At 42.1% G+C, this 21340-nt stretch overlaps 1 protein-coding gene across 5 annotated transcripts in view; it reads right to left on the bottom strand.

Annotated features, from left to right (window-relative positions):
* Positions 1-791: 791 nt before the first annotated feature.
* SLC44A5 (solute carrier family 44 member 5) overlaps positions 792-21340 on the bottom strand; it is a 181215-nt gene continuing 160666 nt past the window's right edge. For 4 of the 5 annotated variants that reach the window (XM_074961517.1, XM_074961514.1, XM_074961515.1 and 1 more), the window contains 5 exons: positions 18934-19007; positions 11061-11131; positions 9385-9473; positions 8561-8645; positions 792-6149 (listed from right to left, as the gene is read on the bottom strand). In XM_074961517.1, the coding sequence (XP_074817618.1) occupies positions 6037-6149; positions 8561-8645; positions 9385-9473; positions 11061-11131; positions 18934-19007 (432 nt within the window). In that variant the 3' untranslated portion in view covers positions 792-6036. The remainder of the gene's footprint in view (positions 6150-8560; positions 8646-9384; positions 9474-11060; positions 11132-18933; positions 19008-21340) is intronic. The other variant, XM_074961516.1, reaches the window with a different exon arrangement.

Genomic DNA, 21340 nt, shown 5'->3' with positions numbered 1-21340 from the left:
TCACACTTACAACATCTGCAGCCCATATTGTGTTTTAAGCATTTGTGTTGTGAGTCTCTGATTGTCACTCACCAGACAGGAGAGAGAGAGAGAAATTTTGCCACTTTAATAAAGGGAAACTTGTCCATCCATATTAACCAGAATTTCCTGTCCCCTTCATGCTAAGGGGGATCTAATTGAAGTAAGGACATTAAGCTGTTTACTTAGATTGTAAGGTCTTCTGGGCATGATCTATCTTTCTGTTATGTGTTTGCAGTGTGCCCCGATCTTTGATTGAGAGCTCTCGTCACTAGTGCAATATAAATAATAATACTAAATCTCCCTGTCACCTCTGGGTTTTCAGTTCACGACTCATTTACTTTAGTGTCAGCCCAGTAGCGTTCATGTTATGGATATTGAGCCTTAAAAATTTTTTTTAAGTTCTCCAAAGTACTAAGAGGCTTGAAAAATAATGTGCTAAAACACATAAAAATAAATCAAATTAAGGAGAGCTCTTGGATTGAGCCAAGAGCTGAATACTCCTAATCGCCACATTGCAGTGATGCGTCATTCTGGGAGTGATTTTGTTGGTGAGGTTTATTATAATCATGTTGCTGCCAGCGCTGTGCTATCTGCAGGTAATTGCTGGAGTCTGTTTATTTAAGGAGATGTATTAAGATGTCAGTGACGCCCCGGGCATGAGATGGTGTGGTATAAATCTAACTAAAATATTTTTACAGCGAGTTTTCATGAAGGTATTTACCTAAAAAGCCACACACCAAAATAAAAGCAACAGCACAAAGACATCCTTTTTTTATATCTAAATCTTTATTAGAACAAATCCCAAGAGCTGTAAAACAATAAGTAACAACAAATTTCATTAAATATTAAACATTTTAGTTATCAAAGATATTTAAACAATACATTCCCAATATTTCTGCACAGCAGAAGCAAACAGGTTTTAGAGCTCAGACTGTCATGTGCTCACATTAGTTTGGTTTTGGCAGGAAAATGATACAATCTCTAGAAGTCACATTAAAATGAAAAATGTGATAAGTGAAAATGACAGTTACTTCTCCCTCATTTCTCATCCTTTAAATTGCCTTTTTGTGATTTTACATGTACTTATTTGAGATAAATGCTTATAGACTCTTCTGTAACATATAGTAACAGACAATCAGTTTTTATATTAATAGTGCTAGTAATCTTAAACATGAAGCAGTTATATTCCAATAATCTGTATCAAAAGTTACAAAATTAAGGGTCATTTATAAAACACTTCCAGAATAGTAAATAAGCAGTCTTAAAATGAAGCATCTACTTTACATTTGGGAACATAAAAATACATAAATAACATTGGTATAGCAGATATCTACTAACTTCCCTTTTCATTCTGTTTTAAATACCAAGGGCCCAATTCTACCCTCAATTATCTAAATACAATGGGCTATCTCTGAAGCTGAAGACAAAACAGGGCTCCAGTTAGAGTTCAGCATCCCCTAAATTAGATTTAGAAAAGTTTACTAAAGCAAACCAAACAGACTTACATGATTTTCTTTTTGTAACAAAACCATTCTCTTTTACTTTCTTTTTTGGAGCATAAAATACTCATGATCTGACAACAGTAATAGGGAAATTGTGCATGCTGCAGTATTTAGCAAAAAATGTCAAATGTATTTAAAATGCAGTTGATTTTATACCACTTCATTTCAACTAAGCTGAAAGAGTCTTGTTTTTCCTATCTAGCAATTCTATTTTGTGGTTTAAATTATGTGTGTAAACTTTAAAATATAAGCTGGGTAATAATAATAGCCAGTAAGGCACTTTTGTCATAGTGGACACAGTTTTACAGGCTGGGTGAGTGGCAATAGTTTAAAGACCGAAGTTCTATACTACAATACAGAGACAATCTGTTAAGTCTAATAGTTTTTATGATCATTTATTTTTAGAAGGCTATTTAAAGACCCTCTTTTTAGAATAAGCTTAATATGATGATTTCTGAAATCTTTTTACTGTCCTATACCAGAATATTCAACAGGAAAACATTTCATATTTTAAATGCTTATATTTAAAAGAATATTCAACATCTTCAAAACATCCAAGCCACTAGAATTAAAAGCTAAATACAACTTGAAAAAGAAACAAATTTCAGTATAAAAATGTTCGCATCTTGGGTTTTATGTTTTTTAAACAGTTTCCTTACCAATTCTGATGGCTTTTCATAGAAGCTTTGGTATAAAACATGCAAATAAAAGCCAACAATTAATCTGTGTTGGGAAGACAATGCATCAAACCAGGACTAAATCAAACACGATTGGGTGGTTACAACATTGGGTATTTTCTAATGTCTCTTGGTTTCTACATTCTGCTTGTTCAAAATCTTCAACAGAGATTTATTCATATAATAGGGTCTTTCTGCAGAGCCATCATGTCTTTCTAAATCTTCCACTAGGAGGAAGAATGGCACAAGTTAAATGATCAAAGCAGTACAATAAGAAAAGTAATAGCACCACCTGCTGAACTCTTAATGTACAACGGCTCTCTTAGCTTTCTAGGTTTATTTCAATACTTGACGTTTTGGCATTTCTTATACTGTAAACAGTTGGAATAATAATCAACCTTTTGTCACTATATGGGCCTGTCTCTACCCTTTGAAATCAATGGGAATTTTGCCACTGACTTCAGTGGTGTAGGATCAAAACCTATATAATAAACAATCTTAATATACCATACTTAGCCCAATATTCCACTTCCCTAAAGTGAGGAAGTACACAGTAATTAAGTTTTATCTTCATATTAAAGCAAACAGAGTAAAGAGCCAAATTCACTGGGATTGTGTAGGTTGTAAATTGGCAGAATTTGGCCCAAAGGATTAGTTAGGAATCATTATAATAATCAGGCTTAACCATTCTTAAAAAATAAAAGTATGATTTAATTTGCAAATTAATATTTGTATTAATTTCTGCCTACATTATTCCAAAATATTCAGTTCTCTTTTACCAATTTTAATTTTAAATAATTTTTAAAAGTATTTCAGCTGATTGACTGACTGCAGAATTTAAGCGATATTGCTTTGCATTTTCACAGTTCTCTTAATTGTTTCATTTTAAAAAATGGCTTTTAAATGCTCTTCTCAGAAACATTGTTCATTTATAGTCTAAATTAATTCTCACAAAATAGTAATGAATGGAGGAACTTTATATATATATCTATGGTATATAAACAATCAATTCAGTTTAAAACTTTTAGAAATTCTTCTAGCAAATGCATAGGTTTATTAAAAAAACTTCTAATCATAGGACTATTACTACTATTTCTATTATGTCATATTAAACTCTATGGTTACATTCATATGGCAAAAAGCACATTGTACACAGAAATATGTTTTTTCAGTAGAGCATCCAGTAAAACTCTTCAATCCGCTGCCGAACTATAGATGGCTCTGCTCAGTCTTTCTAGGTGCAAATTAATGAACTAATTACAGTACCATCCTATATTTCATTGGGGCCTGATCCAGAACAGCAGATCAGCAGACTTTTAGGTGATGGAATGACTGCACACAGCCCAAACAGTTCATTCTAGCCTAAATTTTCAAAAGAGACTTGCATTTTTGCTTCTGAGTTTTTCAATACCCAATTGGAGAAGCCTTGTAAAAGAGCCTGGTTTTCAAAGGGTGGGTGTTCACCACTTTCTGAAAGCCAGGCTCCTTTAAAGTGTCTCAAGATGGACACTCAAAAATCAAGGCCCTAAAACCGCTAGTCACTTTTGAAAGCATAGGCCATGTGATCAAGATCCTTCCATTTTCCAGGAGTTACTCCAAACATACAAGTGGAATAACTCACCTACAGTAAACTGATTCAACCTATGGCCAGTATTAATAAACAAAATTACTTAGGCATCATGGGAACTTCCTACTCCCCTCCCATTCACCCAAGTGCAGGATTAATCTCTGTTGTATTATACCAACCCTTGTTTCTTGGCTGACCTTGGGAATGGAGCTGTCCTCCAGAAAGCAAAGTATGGGCTCTTAAAAATTCTTTCCCATGTGACTGAACCTTCAGCCAATGGAAAGGAACCTGCCCGTGTTCTGATGCTGAGGTTCTCATTGAGCTCTAGGAGAGCTCAATTTCTGTAATATCAACAAAGCTGGATGAATTTGCCGCTTCTACTCTTGTTAAGTGGACTGCCATGGAATGCTTAATTCAAAATTCTATAGCCCATGAAGGCTAGAATGTAGCCTCACTGGCTTTGGATCCTCGTGGGACGCTGGCCCATTGGGCCCCCTTAAACTTTAGAACAATTATTCTACATTAGTATTTAAATAGGTTAAAGTATTTTTAGCCCAATTCAGAAAAGTAACATCACCTTGAAAGGTAACCCATTCCTCCTACTTACAGTAATCATGTATTCTTTGTATTACTCTTCATAATCCTCAGATAAAACATAGGGCTGATCCTGTGAGCCCTGCACAAGTGGAACTGTCATTGACTTCAGCGGTAGTTCCATGCACTGAAGGCTTGCAGAATTGGGGTTTTAGGGCTTGCCTACACAGCACCAGATGGGTGTGGTTTATAAAACCCTCTAACGTGGTACACTCTAACTGCCCTGTGTAAACCCTGCTGGCGTGCTCTAAAACGTAAAGTTTCCCTTAACATAGTCCTTTTAGAGTGCATCAGGGTCTACACAGGGCAGTTAGGGTGCAACACATTAAAACGCTTTACAAATCACACCCCTCTAGTGCGCTTTGCTGGCACCATGTAGACAAGCCCTTAGTGTAATACTAACATGTATTACACCAATAGTACAAAGCTACTACTAGCCTTTGCATTTATAACCATGCAATTTTAATGATTTAAACATACACCAAACATTATGGGCTTGACTCCTTGGTCTAAATGGTTAGTGCTCTGCTTTACCAGGTGAGAGACTCAGATTTTATTTCTAGCCCTGGCCACTTACTCCATGGGCTAACAGGAGCTGAGAGTCTCACAGAGACAATGCATTCAGCCCGTGGAAGGAGGGAGGAAGCCCATCTAGGATGGACACAGGAAATAAGAATTCCTTGGTGCTTCTAGAGGGCCATGAAGACCTGCCTCCAAGGAAAATGGCTACATTTCAGTTTTTCTTTTCCATACTTCAGGTGGAGCTCAACCTCAACATCATGTAGAATAAAATCATAGAACCCATTAGGCACAGGGGATACTAATACAAGGGCATCTCCCATTCACATCAGCTGAGAGCTATATATTTTTCATCTTGCACCAGATGGAAATAGAAAATTTGTGGTTCCCACAAACCATGTTCTTCAAGTACAGTGGAACGCTCCTTCAATGGAGGTTAATGTTTAACCCAAATTCTGTTCTAAAAGGAGTTTTGTTATAAGATTTCACCAAAAAAGTTTTAGCTGTGGTCTACTCTGGCTACCTTCTTTGAGACTGAACCTGGGTGATACCCTCTCTCATTTATTAACATATACAATTTGTAATGGAGGTGATCTAAAGATCTATGTAGGGAACTATTAGTACATATATAATCACAGTTTAAAAAGCTGTCAACCAGCTTATACAGTAAAAATACAACCATAGCACCATGTTTACAAATTTAGTACCATCTGCTGGTTCGCTGGAGTCTCTTGATCTATTTTTATGGCTGATTAGGTTATAGTGTAGTGCTTTCAAAAATTGCCTGAATATCGTTTACAAAGATACACTTATAAAAAAGAAATGTTATCAAAACAGCTGTCATTTGAAACAGCAAGCTGTGTTACAAAAGTTATTAAAACACCATTAGCTATGGATAAAAAATGCTTCAAATTTACATTTTCCTTTTTCATAGGCACTCTATAAACTAAATTGTGGCCTTGTTTCACAGCTCTTAGTTTAAGCATCTCCCTATCTAGTTAGATGTTACCAAATTGCTAATTGATTTTAGATACAAGCAAAAAGAAAGAGAATCACCCATCAACCAGAAGCATCATTTACAGTTTTAACTTTTGCCTAGTTTATAAACATTCCACTTAAAAGTGACATTGTTTTGATTTTCAGCAATTTTTTAAAGTTATCCCATTGCCTTCTTAGGGCTTAGTTCCTTCTTTCCCAGAATTCGGTGCAGGCTAGCTGACATGTAGTACGGTTTTGCTGTGGATCCATCATTTCTTTCCAAATCTTCACCTGAATTTGCATCAGCAAAAGCAGCCAAAGCAGCAAGCAGCAGTGCAATTAAACAAAAAATGAACAAACAAACATAAAAGGGTAAAGAATTGAACAAGGGGAAAAGCAGAAAAATCAACATTAGAAAATCTGATACCCGACAATTTAGCTGCACTGTTAAGTTGCTGGTGGACACTGGAAAAGCACCAAGTTCCACTTTTTTCCAAATCAGAGGAGGTTTTACATCAAAACAGACAAACATCAGTGGAGGGCTACACTGACATTCTAAAGTTATGCACATCAATCCTTTTAATTCTTCCAGGTCTTTTGTTTAAAAATTGCACTGGAATTTTCAGAAGGGCTCAGCACACACAACTCGGGCCAGAAGAGCCTGGTATTGTGGGTGTTTAGTTTTTGAAAATCTGGCCAAAAGTGTCATACAGGAAACTGCTGGGTTTTGAGCATTTTCGAAAATCTGTCCCTAAAAGGAAGCAGAGCTCTTTTGAAAATCTGACCCCATGAGTGCACAATGTTCTGCTCCCATAATACACAGCTGTACATGGCATGGGAAGCAGAGTGGAATGTAAGTTTTGAATAATGGCATGGAGACTCAAGAGTTTTACCACACGAGGAAAGAAACCTACAAGAAAATATTACTTTTCCCATTAATTTTAATGCATTTCGCTTCTACCTTCCCTCTCCCCTAAAAGAGACAGTCAAACAGTGAATGAACTGGTGAAAACTAGGAGATATCTTCAGAGCTGTGACATGAGTTACTGATGATTATTAATATTATACCTCAGATTATAAAAGAATGAATGATTTGTATTCTTCTAAAGAATGCTCAAGACTGAAATGATTTGCTATGCCTCAATTGCACCAATAAACTGTAATATTTTGCGTGTGTACAAGGACCTTTTCATGCAAGGATCCCAAAGCAGTTTGCAAAGAGAGAGGAACATTTACTGATAGGGAAAATGAGACCTTGAGCTTTGTGATCTGCATGGGGCTGCTTGTGTAGATCATTTTGCAGGATTCAGGCTAAATGTCACACAATGAGTCAGTGGCACAGCTCAAAATAAAAAAAACGCATGTCTCCTGACACCTAATTCCCTGCTCCAAGACAAACTGCTAGTGCATCTAAGTCTTGTGATCAAATGGAGAAGGAAACTGATTGATTCTTGTGAGCCTCTAAACGCCTCCCCTCTGATTCCTCTCTCACATCAGTGGATTACTCCTGATTTACACCGCTGTGAAAGGAGAAACAGGCCCATTGCAATAAATAAATACAGATGGTTATTAAAGGTGGTAGGAGGAGGTAAGGAAATGGTTTTGATTTACTTTATTCTGTGTCACCCCCCGCATGCCAGTGTGCTCCAACTCCTGAGTCACTGGTGTTCTGGCCTGTTCCAAGGGAACAGAGGCTCCAGGCAGCAAGGGCTGAGCTTGGGGTTTACTACTTTGCTTCTAACAATGGGGCTAGATTTCAGAGGAGTTAGAGAATTTACCCAAATGGAGGCAGGGGAGGAGATTAAGCCCTTAGTCATGCTTACCCGCCTCAAGGTCCCACTGCCACAATATGCACTTAGGAATCCTTGGCCATAGGGACTATTAGACTAGTTAGCAGGGTCAAATAATGCAGCCAGATGCAATGTTGACCAGTGCAATATACTCCTGCTCTGACCTGCCAGGACTGCTCCCATTATAGTAGAATCCAATCTTTATGTTTTAAATTTTATTAAGTCTGGCAAAAGGAATGAGTTCCCTTTAGCGAGCACACCTTGTTCTTATAATTAGGGTCTAAACTGAGACCAATTGATTTCTCTGGTAATTTGAGCATTCTCTGAACAAGAAGTCAAACATGCCCCTAAACTGCCTTCCTTTCAAGAGTCAGCAGCTGTTTGTTATGGGGTCACAAGGGACTGACAGTTTTAAAATGGTATTTTAAGGTAATTTCATGTTACGTCAGCATGAAGCTTTTGTCGTGGTTATTAGTATGAAACCACAAGGACAATGAGGTTATCAGCCACATAAAGCATTTGCTGGAGGAGAACACCTGAGTGCAAAGCCCAGTGGCATTAGTAAGATGTGTGAGTGAATTGTCGCTGGACACGTCTAGTTACAAAACACCCAGAAGCAAAGTGTTAGTAAAAATTAGGAAACATTTAATAAACAAAAAGCCAGAGACCCCAGTGAGCCCCAGATATACTTCACTAGCTTGGCAAATAGCCTAATGAAGGCATATCTGATCACTGAGCTTTACAATCCCCTTGGTAGTAAAATTAAACCGCCTGTATTAAGAACAGCAGCAATTCCTTATTCCCACAATATGCCAGCATGTCACGTGAATTCTGTAAGGAAACAGACCAGATAGCTCTTTCCCTGCATGTCATCAGAAGAAAAGTGTCAATGAAAGAGGACTCAATACTTACAAAAGCAGAGGAAAAGTGTATCAACACACATTGCATAGACACTGAAGAACCCATGTGCAATTAGGTAAGAGCCAATAATGACAGTCTGCAAAAAAACCCAAACACATACATTTGACACCATCATGGCAACATCACCTCAAAAAACAAGAACAAACAAGAACTTAGTCTGTTAAACCAGCAGGAAAGGATTTATTTACAGTTCCATAATTCTGCAGTAGTCTTGCTGCTGAGGCAAAAGATCACAGATTAAAGTCACTGTGTGGTGACATACATCTGTTACCAATTTCTAAGATGGCAACTTGGACTCATGTTGTTCCCAGTGCAGGAAAACCCACAAAAGGGCTAAGAAACTCTGTTTCAGTTCATGGAGTTCTCTCAGATTGCCCATTCAAGAAAGAGGGCCACCACCCAACCTGCAGATATCCCAAGATCTATGAGGGAATCCACAAGGAAATCATTTACATAGGAGCCAAGTGCTTTCTCTTTGCTCTGTAGACCTCCTCCCTTAGGAAGACCATTGGTTCCCCATCATCTACCCCAGTGCTGTTTGTGGAGGTTTGTGCAGAGCTGGCCTGGAACCTAAATCTCCTGCACACAGAAGGTACAAAGTCCCTTGAGACTCACTGCAGCACCATAATGGTACAAAGCTACCTGAACTGAGTCAGGGAGGGAAGGAGTTTGGCAGAGCTGGCTAGTCACAGGAGAGGATGCTGCGCCCATTGACAGGAAGGTGGAGCTGCTGTTGCCAGTGCTCCCCAAGAACTGACCCAGAGCTGCCCCTCAAAACTCCCCCAGCATCCTAAGAATGTAAACCGCAACCTTACCAAGAGGGGTACCCAGTAGTAATTTAATGTTGGTGTTTCTTGTGTGAACACTGGTATTCGGTGTGTGAAGAAAAAGAAGGCTAGGACACCTGTAAGAAGCACAGGGTACAGGCCATTAGTTATTCACACGAGTATCTGGGACTTCCACACTCATGAGGAATGGGTAAGACAGGCACAGCTGAAAACACACTCAGGCATCGTTTACACAGGAGGCTTTGAGCAATAAATCTCTAGATATTAATTATCCCTAGGATCTGTATTCTGACTAGAACAGAAATGGCATATAAATGCATCATCATAAAGATACTTGTGGGGCCAGAAAGACTTGAATCAATTGTTTTATTTCATGAGTCAGACTGGGTTTTATATCAAAACTAATAAATAAGAATATACGATACAATCAAATGCATGATAATAAAAAAGACCATCAGACTGATCTTGAAAAAAATAAATTAAAAGACATAAGTGAACAAAAGCCTGTGGCTTTAGCTTTCACCCCTTGGAGGAATATTTAACTATTTGAGATTAAAAATAGAAATGGCATAGCTACTGATAAATACACTTAATGATAAATCTAGAGCTACATACATTAATTCATCATCATATCTGTACCACACAGAACAGAAAAGACACGTTAATGAATTATCCTACAGAATGTATCCTTAAGGAGGAGGAAAACATGAATCAATTTAGCATTTCATGGCTCACATTTCAGAGACAGTTTCAAATCACATTTGCCTTCCCATTTTGAAAGTCAGTCTACAGTAATGACAAAAACATTACAGATTTGGTCTCAGTTCTAATTTTCATCTTCTGGTAAAAAAAATAATCCATTTAGGATTTTTTTTAAAAATACACAAAATATAAAAGATGGGCATCAATGAAATCATGTTTTGAAACTCTTGTGACAGTTTAAAAGGCCTGAAGGGGACACCGACAACTTGAATTTTTAAAATGGACCAATTTAAAAAAAATGGTTTTCTGCTGCAGCACACTGAACAGCATGTCCAGACTTTTATTAGTATGAAAGGAAAAACTGTAAAAATGTTAGGTTTTGTCTGCTCCCCTGCTTGTGTTTGGAAGGGTCTTTTGGACAGGCCAGAGTGAACACCACAAAAGATGCTCAGGCCCACCTCGTCTCTCCTCCACTCCTCTTTCTCTCTGTGCATGCTGCTTGCTGACAGTTTGGTTTCAGTTACAGTGCTGCTGATAAATACCCTCTTGCATGATCTTGGGAAGGATGTGCACCTGTAACACACTGGGGATGGTACATTACAGGTTCCCCTCTCTGCCAGATCCACAGAGGATATGAGTCTGTTACAGTCCAAGGCAAACAACTTTAGTTCAAGGTGTAGAGACTTATGTTTTTAATTCTGGAGGTTCCCCAGTTCAATCCCCAGTGTGTCAACTAAAATGGCAGCCTTCACACACCCGCACAAGAACAGTGGAAGTGACTACAAAAAATACTGTCAAATGCACAAAGTGAGATGAAAAAAAGAGAGGGAAAACATGCTTCTTTGGGCTCAATCCTGTAATTCTTTGTTCAAGTGATTAGTGCTTATGGTATCAAGGTTTGCAAGAGCAAGTCCGTGATGTGTTATCTGAACACAAAAGTTTAGCATATTCCAGGCTAGTAGGGAATAAGAATCAACGTTACATTGAAATAACTGACTTACCTACACCACCAGCAACGAGAAGTTTCCCAAGGAACAACAAGAAATCTGTAACTTTGTCCAGCACCGCAACTCTATTCAACAGAGGACAAACGGTGTTTGAGCACCTCAAAACAGAACATCTCTAGTCTTTTCATATTCCATGAAATCCATGGAAAGTTGATGAAACTGGCTCAGAAAGGTCATTGTCTTGCACTGGTCCTTGGGCCAACAATATAACAATGCAAAAAATCAATATGGAGACAATACAAAAGGGTAGCATTTTAAATGCCAGTCTTTTGAGGGGCTAAGGACCTTTGACTCCTAACAAAATCAATGAGAGGTGAGAGCATTCAGCACATTGCTGAACAGGGCCACGCTACAGCAAAACTGCTGACAGCACTTGAAAGCTATTAATTGGGTGTTGCTCTTGTTGATAAAGAAATTAGCATATTTCTCTATTTCAGCCTTTTCTTCAAAGCAGGATCATGGGCAGGCCAGCCCTAGCAGAAGGTGAACTGAGCACCAAAACGTAGGAAACCCAGCATTTTTATGTGCTGTCAGTAGACTTTTGTCCATTTTATTCAGTCCTTGCTAGCCACATTGTCTCTGCTTTCAGAATGCACTGAAACCTCAAGGCTTTGTTGAGGTGTCTCAGCACAGCACAGCAGGGCAATCTCAAAGCAGGGAATCAGCCCCAGGTGAATGAATGCAAGGAGTCAGAAAAATTGACAGTAAGTCTGTATTGCTCAGTCTTCCTTGTAATCAGACTGAAAACAACAGGAAGGAAAGGAGGCCAGAATCGGGGCTTATTGCAGGGAGCCTCTGATCAAAATCCTGCCTGACTCATTGCATGGAAATGAGACTGGTATTGCAAGACACTTAACAACAATGAAGGCGATGTATATGGTAATGTAATGTACCAGCATGAAATAAACAATCAACAACCAAATTAAAGAAAACAAACCACCATTAGCCTGTCAGAGTTAGGAATTAGAACTAGAATATACAGAGTAGAAAATCCTATTTCAAAACAATACAAGATTTGCCTGGCTCCTAGCTATTGCTCTTGGTGATTAAGAGCAGTAGCATAAGGGACAGGAGTGGAAGCGATAGCTAGGGCTATGATTTTGTCATGGAGGTCATGGTAATCATGAATTTGAGTAAAGTCTATGAAATCTTGGAAATAGCTGTAAAACATATTTGATTAGGCCCCAAATCGAGTAGTGTTGCAACCTGGTGCACTGTGTCACAGTACCAATCAGGTTTGGCCCATCTGCCTTCATCTACAGATGGGCGGACAGGCCAAACATAAGTAGTGCTGTGATCCCATGTGCCAGGTTGTAATGCCCAGGTCAGGGAGCTGGGCCCAGCTCTGCAGGACAAGAGCTGCTGCTGCAGGGTGAGTACAAGGCAGGCTCACTCTCCAAACTCCCCCTGAGACACATACCTCTGGGACTACCTTTCAGCATCCCCCACTATACTCTTGTGAAAAATATGTTAGCTCTCTGATCTGATCTCAGATCGCTGTAATGAAATTTACTAGAGACAAGGTGGGTGAGGTAATATCTTTTATTGCACCAACTTCTGTTGGTGAAAGAGACAAGCTTTCGAGCTACAGGCCTGGTCTACACTACATAGTTAGGCTGACATAAGCCACCTTGCATTGACCTAGTTGTGCATGTGTCTACATTTAAATTGGTCTCCCACTGATCTAAGTGGCTTGTTACAGCAATGGGCAGTGTTGAGCCATGGTCGATGTATGGAGGTCGATGCAGTGAGAATGTTACTTATGTCAAACTAACAGACCTCCAGCACCCTTCCCACAATGTAAGACACGGACTGCTCTGGTCACAATTGATAGTTCCACTGCCCAGGGTCATTGAGACCAGAAGGTCCCCTTCCCCTTTCAAGCCCTCCACATTTTTGAAATGCCTTTTCCTGATTATCCAACTTGGTGAGCACACTTAGCAGTTCTCCATTGTTGTGTGCAACTGCCCAGCTGGCCATGCTGGCTACACACTCCAGATGCGCTCTGGCTTGGAGTAGACAGGAGATATTGGATCTCCTGGTCTGTGGGAAGAAGATGCTGTGCAAGCACAACTATGGACCAGCCACAGAAACATGGACATCTGTGAGCAGATTGCTCAGGGGATGCAGGAGAAGGGGTACAACAGTGATCAGACGCAGTACTGTGTGAAAGCAAAGGAACTGCAGCAGGCATATCATAAGGCCAGGGAGACAAACTGTCAATCTGGTGCTGAGCCGCAGACGTGCCATTTTGCCAAACAGCTGCATGCTGCACTTGACAAAGACCCACTACCACCCTGCAGAACACCTTGTGGATACTTCTAAGGAGCCCAAGTCACGGGATCCTGGTGTGAACAGTGAAGAGGAGATGGAGGAGGATGGGGGACATGTGACCAGGAGGTCCAGCTATGCCACAAGCCAGGACCTGTTTGAGACTCCACCCATCCAGTCAGTCCTGGCAGTTGAGCATGGACGAGCCCAATGCAGGGGAAATAACCTCAGGTAAGTGTGTAATTGTATATCCCATTACAACAACGTACTGATATCTCTGCCCAACTTAACAGAGCACAGCTATTGACTTTTCATTAACATACTTGTACTAGAAGAGGTAGTGGTACAACAAAGATAAATAGAGTTACCTGGTGTTCATTCCCCTGCAGAGTTAGGCAAGGGTCGGTCATGCGGGTCAGTTTATGTACACACAGATGTCCTTTGAATCCTCCTGAGACATCTCCATGAAACTTTCATGGAGCTACCCTGAAATCCTCTCCCGCAGGTTTCTAGGTATGGCTGCCCTCAGCAATAACTTCAGCAGGCACCACTGCAGTATACAGGCTAGCAGCATACGGGCCCAGGCAGCTTTGGGACACCACCAGCAGCTGTGTTCTTTCTGCCTTTGTTACCCTCAGGAGTGAGATATCAGATAAAATCACCACTGCCTGTGGAAAACAGTGCCAGTGTTCAGTGCTAGTGCCCTATACACAAAGTGTCATGCAACTGAGCAATTTCCTCCTCATTTCCCTCAACCTTGTGGGCCTTACTCACTGTGGCCAGTGCTGTGAGTGGTGCCGTGTACAAGTTCTCTAAAGCAGAAGTGTACATAAGCATGTCTTGTTTAAAACTGTAGGGGAGCACGGAAAGGGGGAAGTTCTGAATCTTAACTTTCACTTTTCATTGTGACTATATTGACAATGGTACCTCTGTCTGTTTTGTCTCCAGCTACTGCTGTTGTGGTCTTGAGGGGTTTCCCCCTCCACATCCACAGAATGCCTGAGCCACTTACAGAGGAGAAAGAAGAGGCTAGGCATGACATGTTCAGTGAGATCCTATTAGTCAGTGCTAAATCATATCATGAGCAAAGGGCCTGGAAGATAAACATTGCAGACAACCTGGAGAAGGAAAGAGCATACAGGGTTTTGGCCCAGGAGTCCCAGCAGAGGGAGATTCACCAGGACATAATGGGACTTCTCCAGACGCTACAGACTCAACAATCACAGGGTCACCTCCCTTTGCAGTCCATAGAGAACTCCATTATGGCATCTCCCTATACCCCCCTCAACATTCCAGGTGGTATCAGGGGCCATATCCCTACCCCTCCCACTTCACTCTAGGGATATTAAGGACAACCACAGTTTCACATACACTGACCTGTGAAATCCACAGTTGCAGTATGTGTAGGTAAAATGGACATGAATGTTCTTTCCCCTTGTTAAGTTCTGATCCATTAATTTATTAAGTTCTTAATGTATTTGCTGTTAGATTGCACAGATTTTTCTTTTCACTAGTTTTGTTACTGAACAAAACTGGAAAATAATTCATCTTTATTAGTTCACAGCATATGCTGCAGAGTGCCTAGCAGTTCTGAAAGCAGCCACTTGTTGCTGTACAGTGTGACACAACTCATAGGACCAGTGACAAACACAGGGTAATAATAATCACAAATGTACACTGTAAAATTAATAGGTGCAGTGACAATGTTATATTCGTAGATGTGCACCAAGCACCACACAATTCCTAACAGGCCTCAAAACAGCAGGACCAGGCAGAGCACAATACACCACAACACTTTATTGTGGCTCGCTGTTAAAGTGCTCTTCCAAAGCTTCCCTGAGCCCTATAGCTCCATGTTGAGCTTTTCTAATAGCTCTTGTGTCTGGCTGTTCAAACTCAGCAGACTGCTGCTCCACCTCTGCCCTCCACCCTGGTGACAACTTTTCCCCTTCACAGATATTATTTAGGACACAGCAGGCAGCTGTAACCACTGGGATGGGTTTTTCCCCACTGTGATTCAATATTATGAGTAAACAACGCCAGCGTCCTTTCAATCTACCAAAAGCGCATTCTACTGTCATTCTACACCTGCCGAGAGAGAGTAGTTGAATCTTTCCTTGGTGCTATCAAGGTGAGCCAAGGGAGCAAGGGGTAGGCTGGGTACCCCAGGATCACTACTAGTATTTCAACATTGCCAATGGCAATCTGCTGGTCAGGAGAGAAAGTCTCTGCTTCTAGCTTTCTGAACAGTCCTGTGCTCTGAAAGATGCTAGTGTCATGGATCTTCCCTGATCAGCCAACACGGATGTCGGTGAGGCATCCCTGGTGATCCACTAGTGCTTGCATAACCACAGAAAAGTAGCCCTTTCTGCTGATGTACTCTGTGGCAAGGTGATCCAGTGCCAAAATAGGGACAAGCGTGGCATCTATCGCTCCACTGCAGTTCAGGAACCCCTTTGCTGCAGATCCATCCACTATGTCCTCCAGCACACTGCCAGGAGACGATTAATGGCCCTGCACACTTGCATGACAATGTCCCCCATGATGAATTTGCCAACTCTGAAATGATTTCCCAACGACTGGTAGCAATCCAGCATTGCCAGTTTCCACAGTGCCATTGCCACTCACTTCTTCATTGTCAGTGTACCTTTCATTCTGATGTCCCTGCGCTGGAGTGCTGGGGTGAGCTCAGCACACAGATCCAGGAATGTGGCCTTGTGCAACCAAAAGTTCTGCAGCCACTGCTCATCATCCCAAGCCTGCATTACGATGCTATCCCAGCAGTCAGTGCTAGTTTCTCAGCTCAGAAGCGGCACTCCACCATCTGCAGCGTCTCCGTGAATGCCACCAACAACCCTGAAATGGTTGCTATGTCTCATAGCAACCTGTCCTCCAAGAAATTGTCATGTTCCGCCCTGCAAATGCTGGAGGATCGTGAGTCCTGTGCTTGCAATGCTTATGACAATAGTGCAGAGCTGTATAGGCTCCATGCTTCTGTCAGAGATGGTGAACAGAGAGGAGGGCTGCACAAGTTTGTGGGAATTTTAAGAAGAGGCAAGAAAATTATGGGATACAAGTGACATTATGGGATGGAGACAGCTGCACACTGGGAACTTGACCCCTCGCCTCCAATCACTTGTGTGACTTATGTCTGCCCAACTCTGCATTGCCTAAACTCCCCAAAAGACAGGTGTGCTGGATGGTGGTGGGTTGCACACTGGGATACCTACCCATGGTGCACTGCATCATGCATTGATACAAGTACCCCTGGTGAGTACATGCAGCACTTGTAAAAGGAGCCAAATATGCACGTGTACAAGTGATATACTATCTGCGGCAGCTTTATACTGATGTAACTTGCATTGCCCAAAGTTTGTAGTGCAGACATGGCCCAGAGAGCTCTTCTTCAGTTCTTGGAAAGGTACTCAGAGTGTCACAGCCAAATGCAAGATGGAACAGATTGTTTAGCACATGTAATTAACACATACTGTAAGACAGTGGTTCTCAACCAGGGGGCCGGGGCCCGTTGGGGGCCACAAGCAGGTTTCAGGGGGGCCACCAAGCAGGGCCAGTGTGAGACTCGCTGCGGCCCAGGGAAGAAAGCCGAAGCCCCACCACATGGGGGTGACTCCGGGGCCTAACACCCAGGGCTGAAGTCGAATTTAGCTTTGTGGGGGACCCTGTGGCATGGGGGCCAAGGCAACCGCCCTGCTCGCTACTCCCTATCACAGCCCTGGCTTTTATATGCAGAAGACTAGCTGTGGTGGCACAGATGTGACTTCCAGAGACCTCTGTGACATTTCTGCTTCAGCCCCTGGGTCTGCGGGACAGGAGCTGGCAGCCAGTGGCGCCCCGGCAGCATTCCAGCGACAGACGACAGCCTCCTCCGGTCTCCCTGCAGGGTTCCAGTGACAGGCGACAGCCTCCTCAGCGGTAGGGTGACCAGAAAGCAAGTGTGAAAAATCAGGACAGTGGATGGGGGGTGATAGACGCCTATATAAGAAAAAGCCCCAAATATCGGGGCTGTCCTTATAAAATCAGAACATCTGATCACCCTACTCAGGGGGCCCTCCTTTGGGTTCCAGAGACGGGGACAGCCATGTGGGGAAGGGGGGTGGGGACACCTGTGCAGCTCCCAGCCACCACAGTGACAGGGGAAACCATGGAACTGCAGCAGCAAAAGTCACAGACCGGTCACTGCTTATGTGAATTTTTGTTTATTGCCTGTGACCTGTCCATGACTTTTACTAAAAATAAACATGACAAAATCTTAGCCTTATTTATGCTTAACAACCTGTTCCCCACCTTGTATTTAGCTGTGACTCTTTGAGTGCCTTTCCCAGGCCTGAAGGAGAGCTCTGTGTAGCTTGAAACCTTGTCTCTTTCACAAACAGGTATTACTTCACCCGCCTTGTCTCTCTAATATCCTGAGCCCAACACAGCCACAAAAACACTGCAAACGTTAAATTTACTGAAGATTTCCATACCATAATTGTAGCCTTTAACGAAAAATCTTAGAGGAAACAAAGACTAGTTAGCTTTCCCTACTGTATGGAGATTGCAAATTGGAGGGGATATTGTTCTGGTATTATCCTTTAATAACAGGAGTGGAGACTCCTCAGCATGCAGCCCTTTGTCTAACTCTGGTATGCAATGGGCAGGGGTGCACAACTGAATTGCTGCACCCACCCTGAAGTCCTGGAACCTTTACATACAGCTCAGTCCTCTCCTCCTGCCTCTGTCTCCCTTCCCCCAGTCTTTGGCCACTTTCTCTTCTCCTTCAGTGTCTCTCCCCCCCTGCTCCTCACCGTTCAGGTCCTCTTATCCTTTTCTGAATAATTTAAACTACCTAACCTCCTTAAATGTGCCTCTTGCTGGTAATTAGGCTACCTCCTGTTGCTCCAACATGGCCTCCACCTAAGAGCTTGTTCTAATCACCATCCTGCTCCCATTCTTTCTGATCTTCAGCTATTACAGGAAGAGCCAGGAGCACTGAAGAGGAGTGCTGATTAGCATAAGGAGTTCAGCAGCAGCCCTAGCAATGGAGCAAGGGGGCTGGGGGTGGTGGTTCAACACCAGGAGAGATACCTATTAGAGACTTTGGTTTTAAAAGCAAAAAGATTCCCTCCCTCGTTGCCACCCTCCCAGCCCCCTTACCCCCTCCCCAAGATTCCTTCCAGGGATTTTGAGGCTTAGATCTAGCTGTTCCTCTTATTAGAAAATGTGAACTCAACCTCAGCACTGCAAGTTGCACCTGGATACCACGGTGATGGGTGCCCTCTATTGTGTGTAATAAATCAATAGAAATGTTCTCAGTTGGCCCCACTGCTTTCTTGACAGCCCTGCTGCTGCTACCAGGGATGCCTAGCCACCTACAATGTCAACCAATTAACCCACAGCAAAGCTGTCTGTCAGGTTAAATAAAATCATCCTAGCTCAGGCTACTGACTGTCTAGTTCTCTGGCTTGCCAGATGCATGAGGAGCTGCTAAAAGGGAGAGCAATGTGTGAAGGCAGGATCCGTTACAATTAATTTTCTAGGGGAAAAAGTGAGTTTTCAGAGTGTAATAGCAGCAGCAGGAAACACGGCCCCTTACCTCACCACGTTCCGCATTAGCAGAAAGAACGCTTCCTTTGCTGAAGTGCAGAAGTTTTTACCATATATCGCAATCTGCAAAACAGTAACAGTTGATTGTTAACTATATAGTTAACCATATAGTTAACCAAGGACAGCCTTAAGTTTTCTGGGGCCCTTTGCAAATTAACACATGTAGGGCCCTACATAGTTCTTTCCCCACCTGTGACCAAACCCAGCCACCTCCACATATCCATAAACTGTCCCACAATACTTCCTGCTTCCTGTTACTTCTCACCAGACTGTGGAAGAATATCTCCCAGCCCACCCACCTCTCCAAATCATCAGTTTGTGAGGCTCTGGTGATCTGCCTGCAGGAGGTGGAGACAATACTTAGGTTTCCAAATAGAGGAGCTGGGGAACACAGCCTCTGCCACAGCTTGCCTACAGTTGAGGAATTGAGGATGGCAAGTTGAGGGGTATGTAGGGAAAAGCGCTGTGGTCTATCCATCCACAAACAAACCTAAAGCCACTACTGGGATTTGCGCAGGGATTAGGCACAATAATTGAATGCAGAAAGCTACTTTAAAATAAGATTAGGAGTACTTGTGGCACCTTAGAGACTAACCAATTTATTTGAGCATGAGCTTTCGTGAGCTACAGCTCACTTCATCGGATGCATCCGATGAAGTGAGCTGTAGCTCACGAAAGCTCATGCTCAAATAAATTGGTTAGTCTCTAAGGTGCCACAAGTACTCCTTTTCTTTTTGAGACTACAGACTAACATGGCTGCTACTCTGAAACCTAAAATAAGATTAAGGCTACAGATGAGCCTGAAGCAAAACCCAGGCTCCAAATGCCCCTGACCTTTGGGGAAATTCAGTCCGGATCTCAACTCTGCAGCTCAGGCCTTTTGCTAGTGGAGGCACAAACTAACAAAATCCATGTAAGGCTGTCGCCTCTCCCTTGATGCTGCTTATTACACAGGTCAGGTGCCCTAGACATGATTCAGATCTCACACCAAAGTGGATCAGGAGTAACTCCACTGAAGTCAATAGAGTTACATCAGTGTAAGATTGGAGCAAGATCAAAACAGGCCCTGCTTGTTCAGAGCGCTGCAAAACTACATTATTATCAGGGATCAGGTTCTGCTCACTGCTACTTCTACTTAGCTTTAGTTGAGTTAATTTGGATTTACATTTGCACGTCTGAACGCACAGTGTGTCCAAAAAGGTGTAAAGAAGGGCAACAGCTTTAATAGGGACATGCCTTGCTTTTCTTGGACAACCTCAGTATTATTTTAATATAGGTTGTTAAATGCTTTTAAAAAAACACGGAATTGAAGACTTTGTCTACGTTGGAAAATTGGCTAGCATAGCTACTGCAGAATAAGCTATTTCATACTAGCTGTTGTAGAATAGCTGCCTGAGTGGAGACTCGAATAAAAGTGACTTTATTCCAGAGTAATTTCCCAGCTCACAAAGTGTAATAAATTCACTTTCATTCCAGAACAGTGTCTCCACGTGGGGGAGATATTCTGGAATAGTTAAATTATACCACAATAGCTATGCTGGTCAATTTTCCCCATGCAGATAAGGCTGTAGAAAGAAAAATTTCCTCCCCTGAAGACTGCACTAATTCTGAGATCCCTTTGGAGCGAATGAGGTTTTAATGAAACCATTACTGTCACTTCCTCGGAGAACAGCTCTGAGACTGCAAAACACTTTTACTGAAATTTTTTCAGGTCAAAACAAGACAACATGGGTGAATTCTGCTCTTATTTACAATGGGGTAAATCTGGAATCTCTCCCCTGAAACCAATGCAGCTCCTCTGGAATTACACCACTGGAACGAGGGCAGAATTTGGCTCTATGATTTTACTGGTGAATACAAGTGCTGAGTGTTCTGTAGCTTCCTTATTCAGAGCAGCATATTTTAACAAAAACATCACATCAGTATGTAGTATACAGTGTTTGCAGGATGTAGTGACATTCCTGTTGAAATCAGTGTTTGAATGGCAGGTGGGGAGGGAAGTTAACCAGTCATACTGCATCCCCACTTTTCATGGATACTGGTGGGGGGGAGGAGAGGGACGGGGGAGGGGAAAAAAGGATACTATCATTTTGGGGGCAGGGACACATGAATTCCCCCAAAGTCACTAAAATCCAATTCTTTACCTTCTAGAGTCAAACAGTAGCCAAAATTAAGCCTGGCATAGCTGAAGAGCAAAACATTAAAATCTTGATGACTGCAGATACAGCTAGTCTGCACACTCCTCATGGAGGCTTGTAGAGTACAGATACTGCATGCCCCCCTAGCACAATATGAACAGCAGTTTAGATGGGGAGGCACAGTTTAGGTGAGTAAAGTCACTCTACAATCTTGGTATGTATCCTACACGGCTCTCTACACACCCAAGGGGTGCCTCC

The sequence above is a fragment of the Natator depressus genome, chromosome 8 (assembly GCF_965152275.1).
Source record: "Natator depressus isolate rNatDep1 chromosome 8, rNatDep2.hap1, whole genome shotgun sequence".
In the NCBI taxonomy this organism is placed as follows: Eukaryota; Metazoa; Chordata; order Testudines; family Cheloniidae; genus Natator; species Natator depressus.
This window is presented reverse-complemented; position numbering and strand designations above follow the sequence as displayed.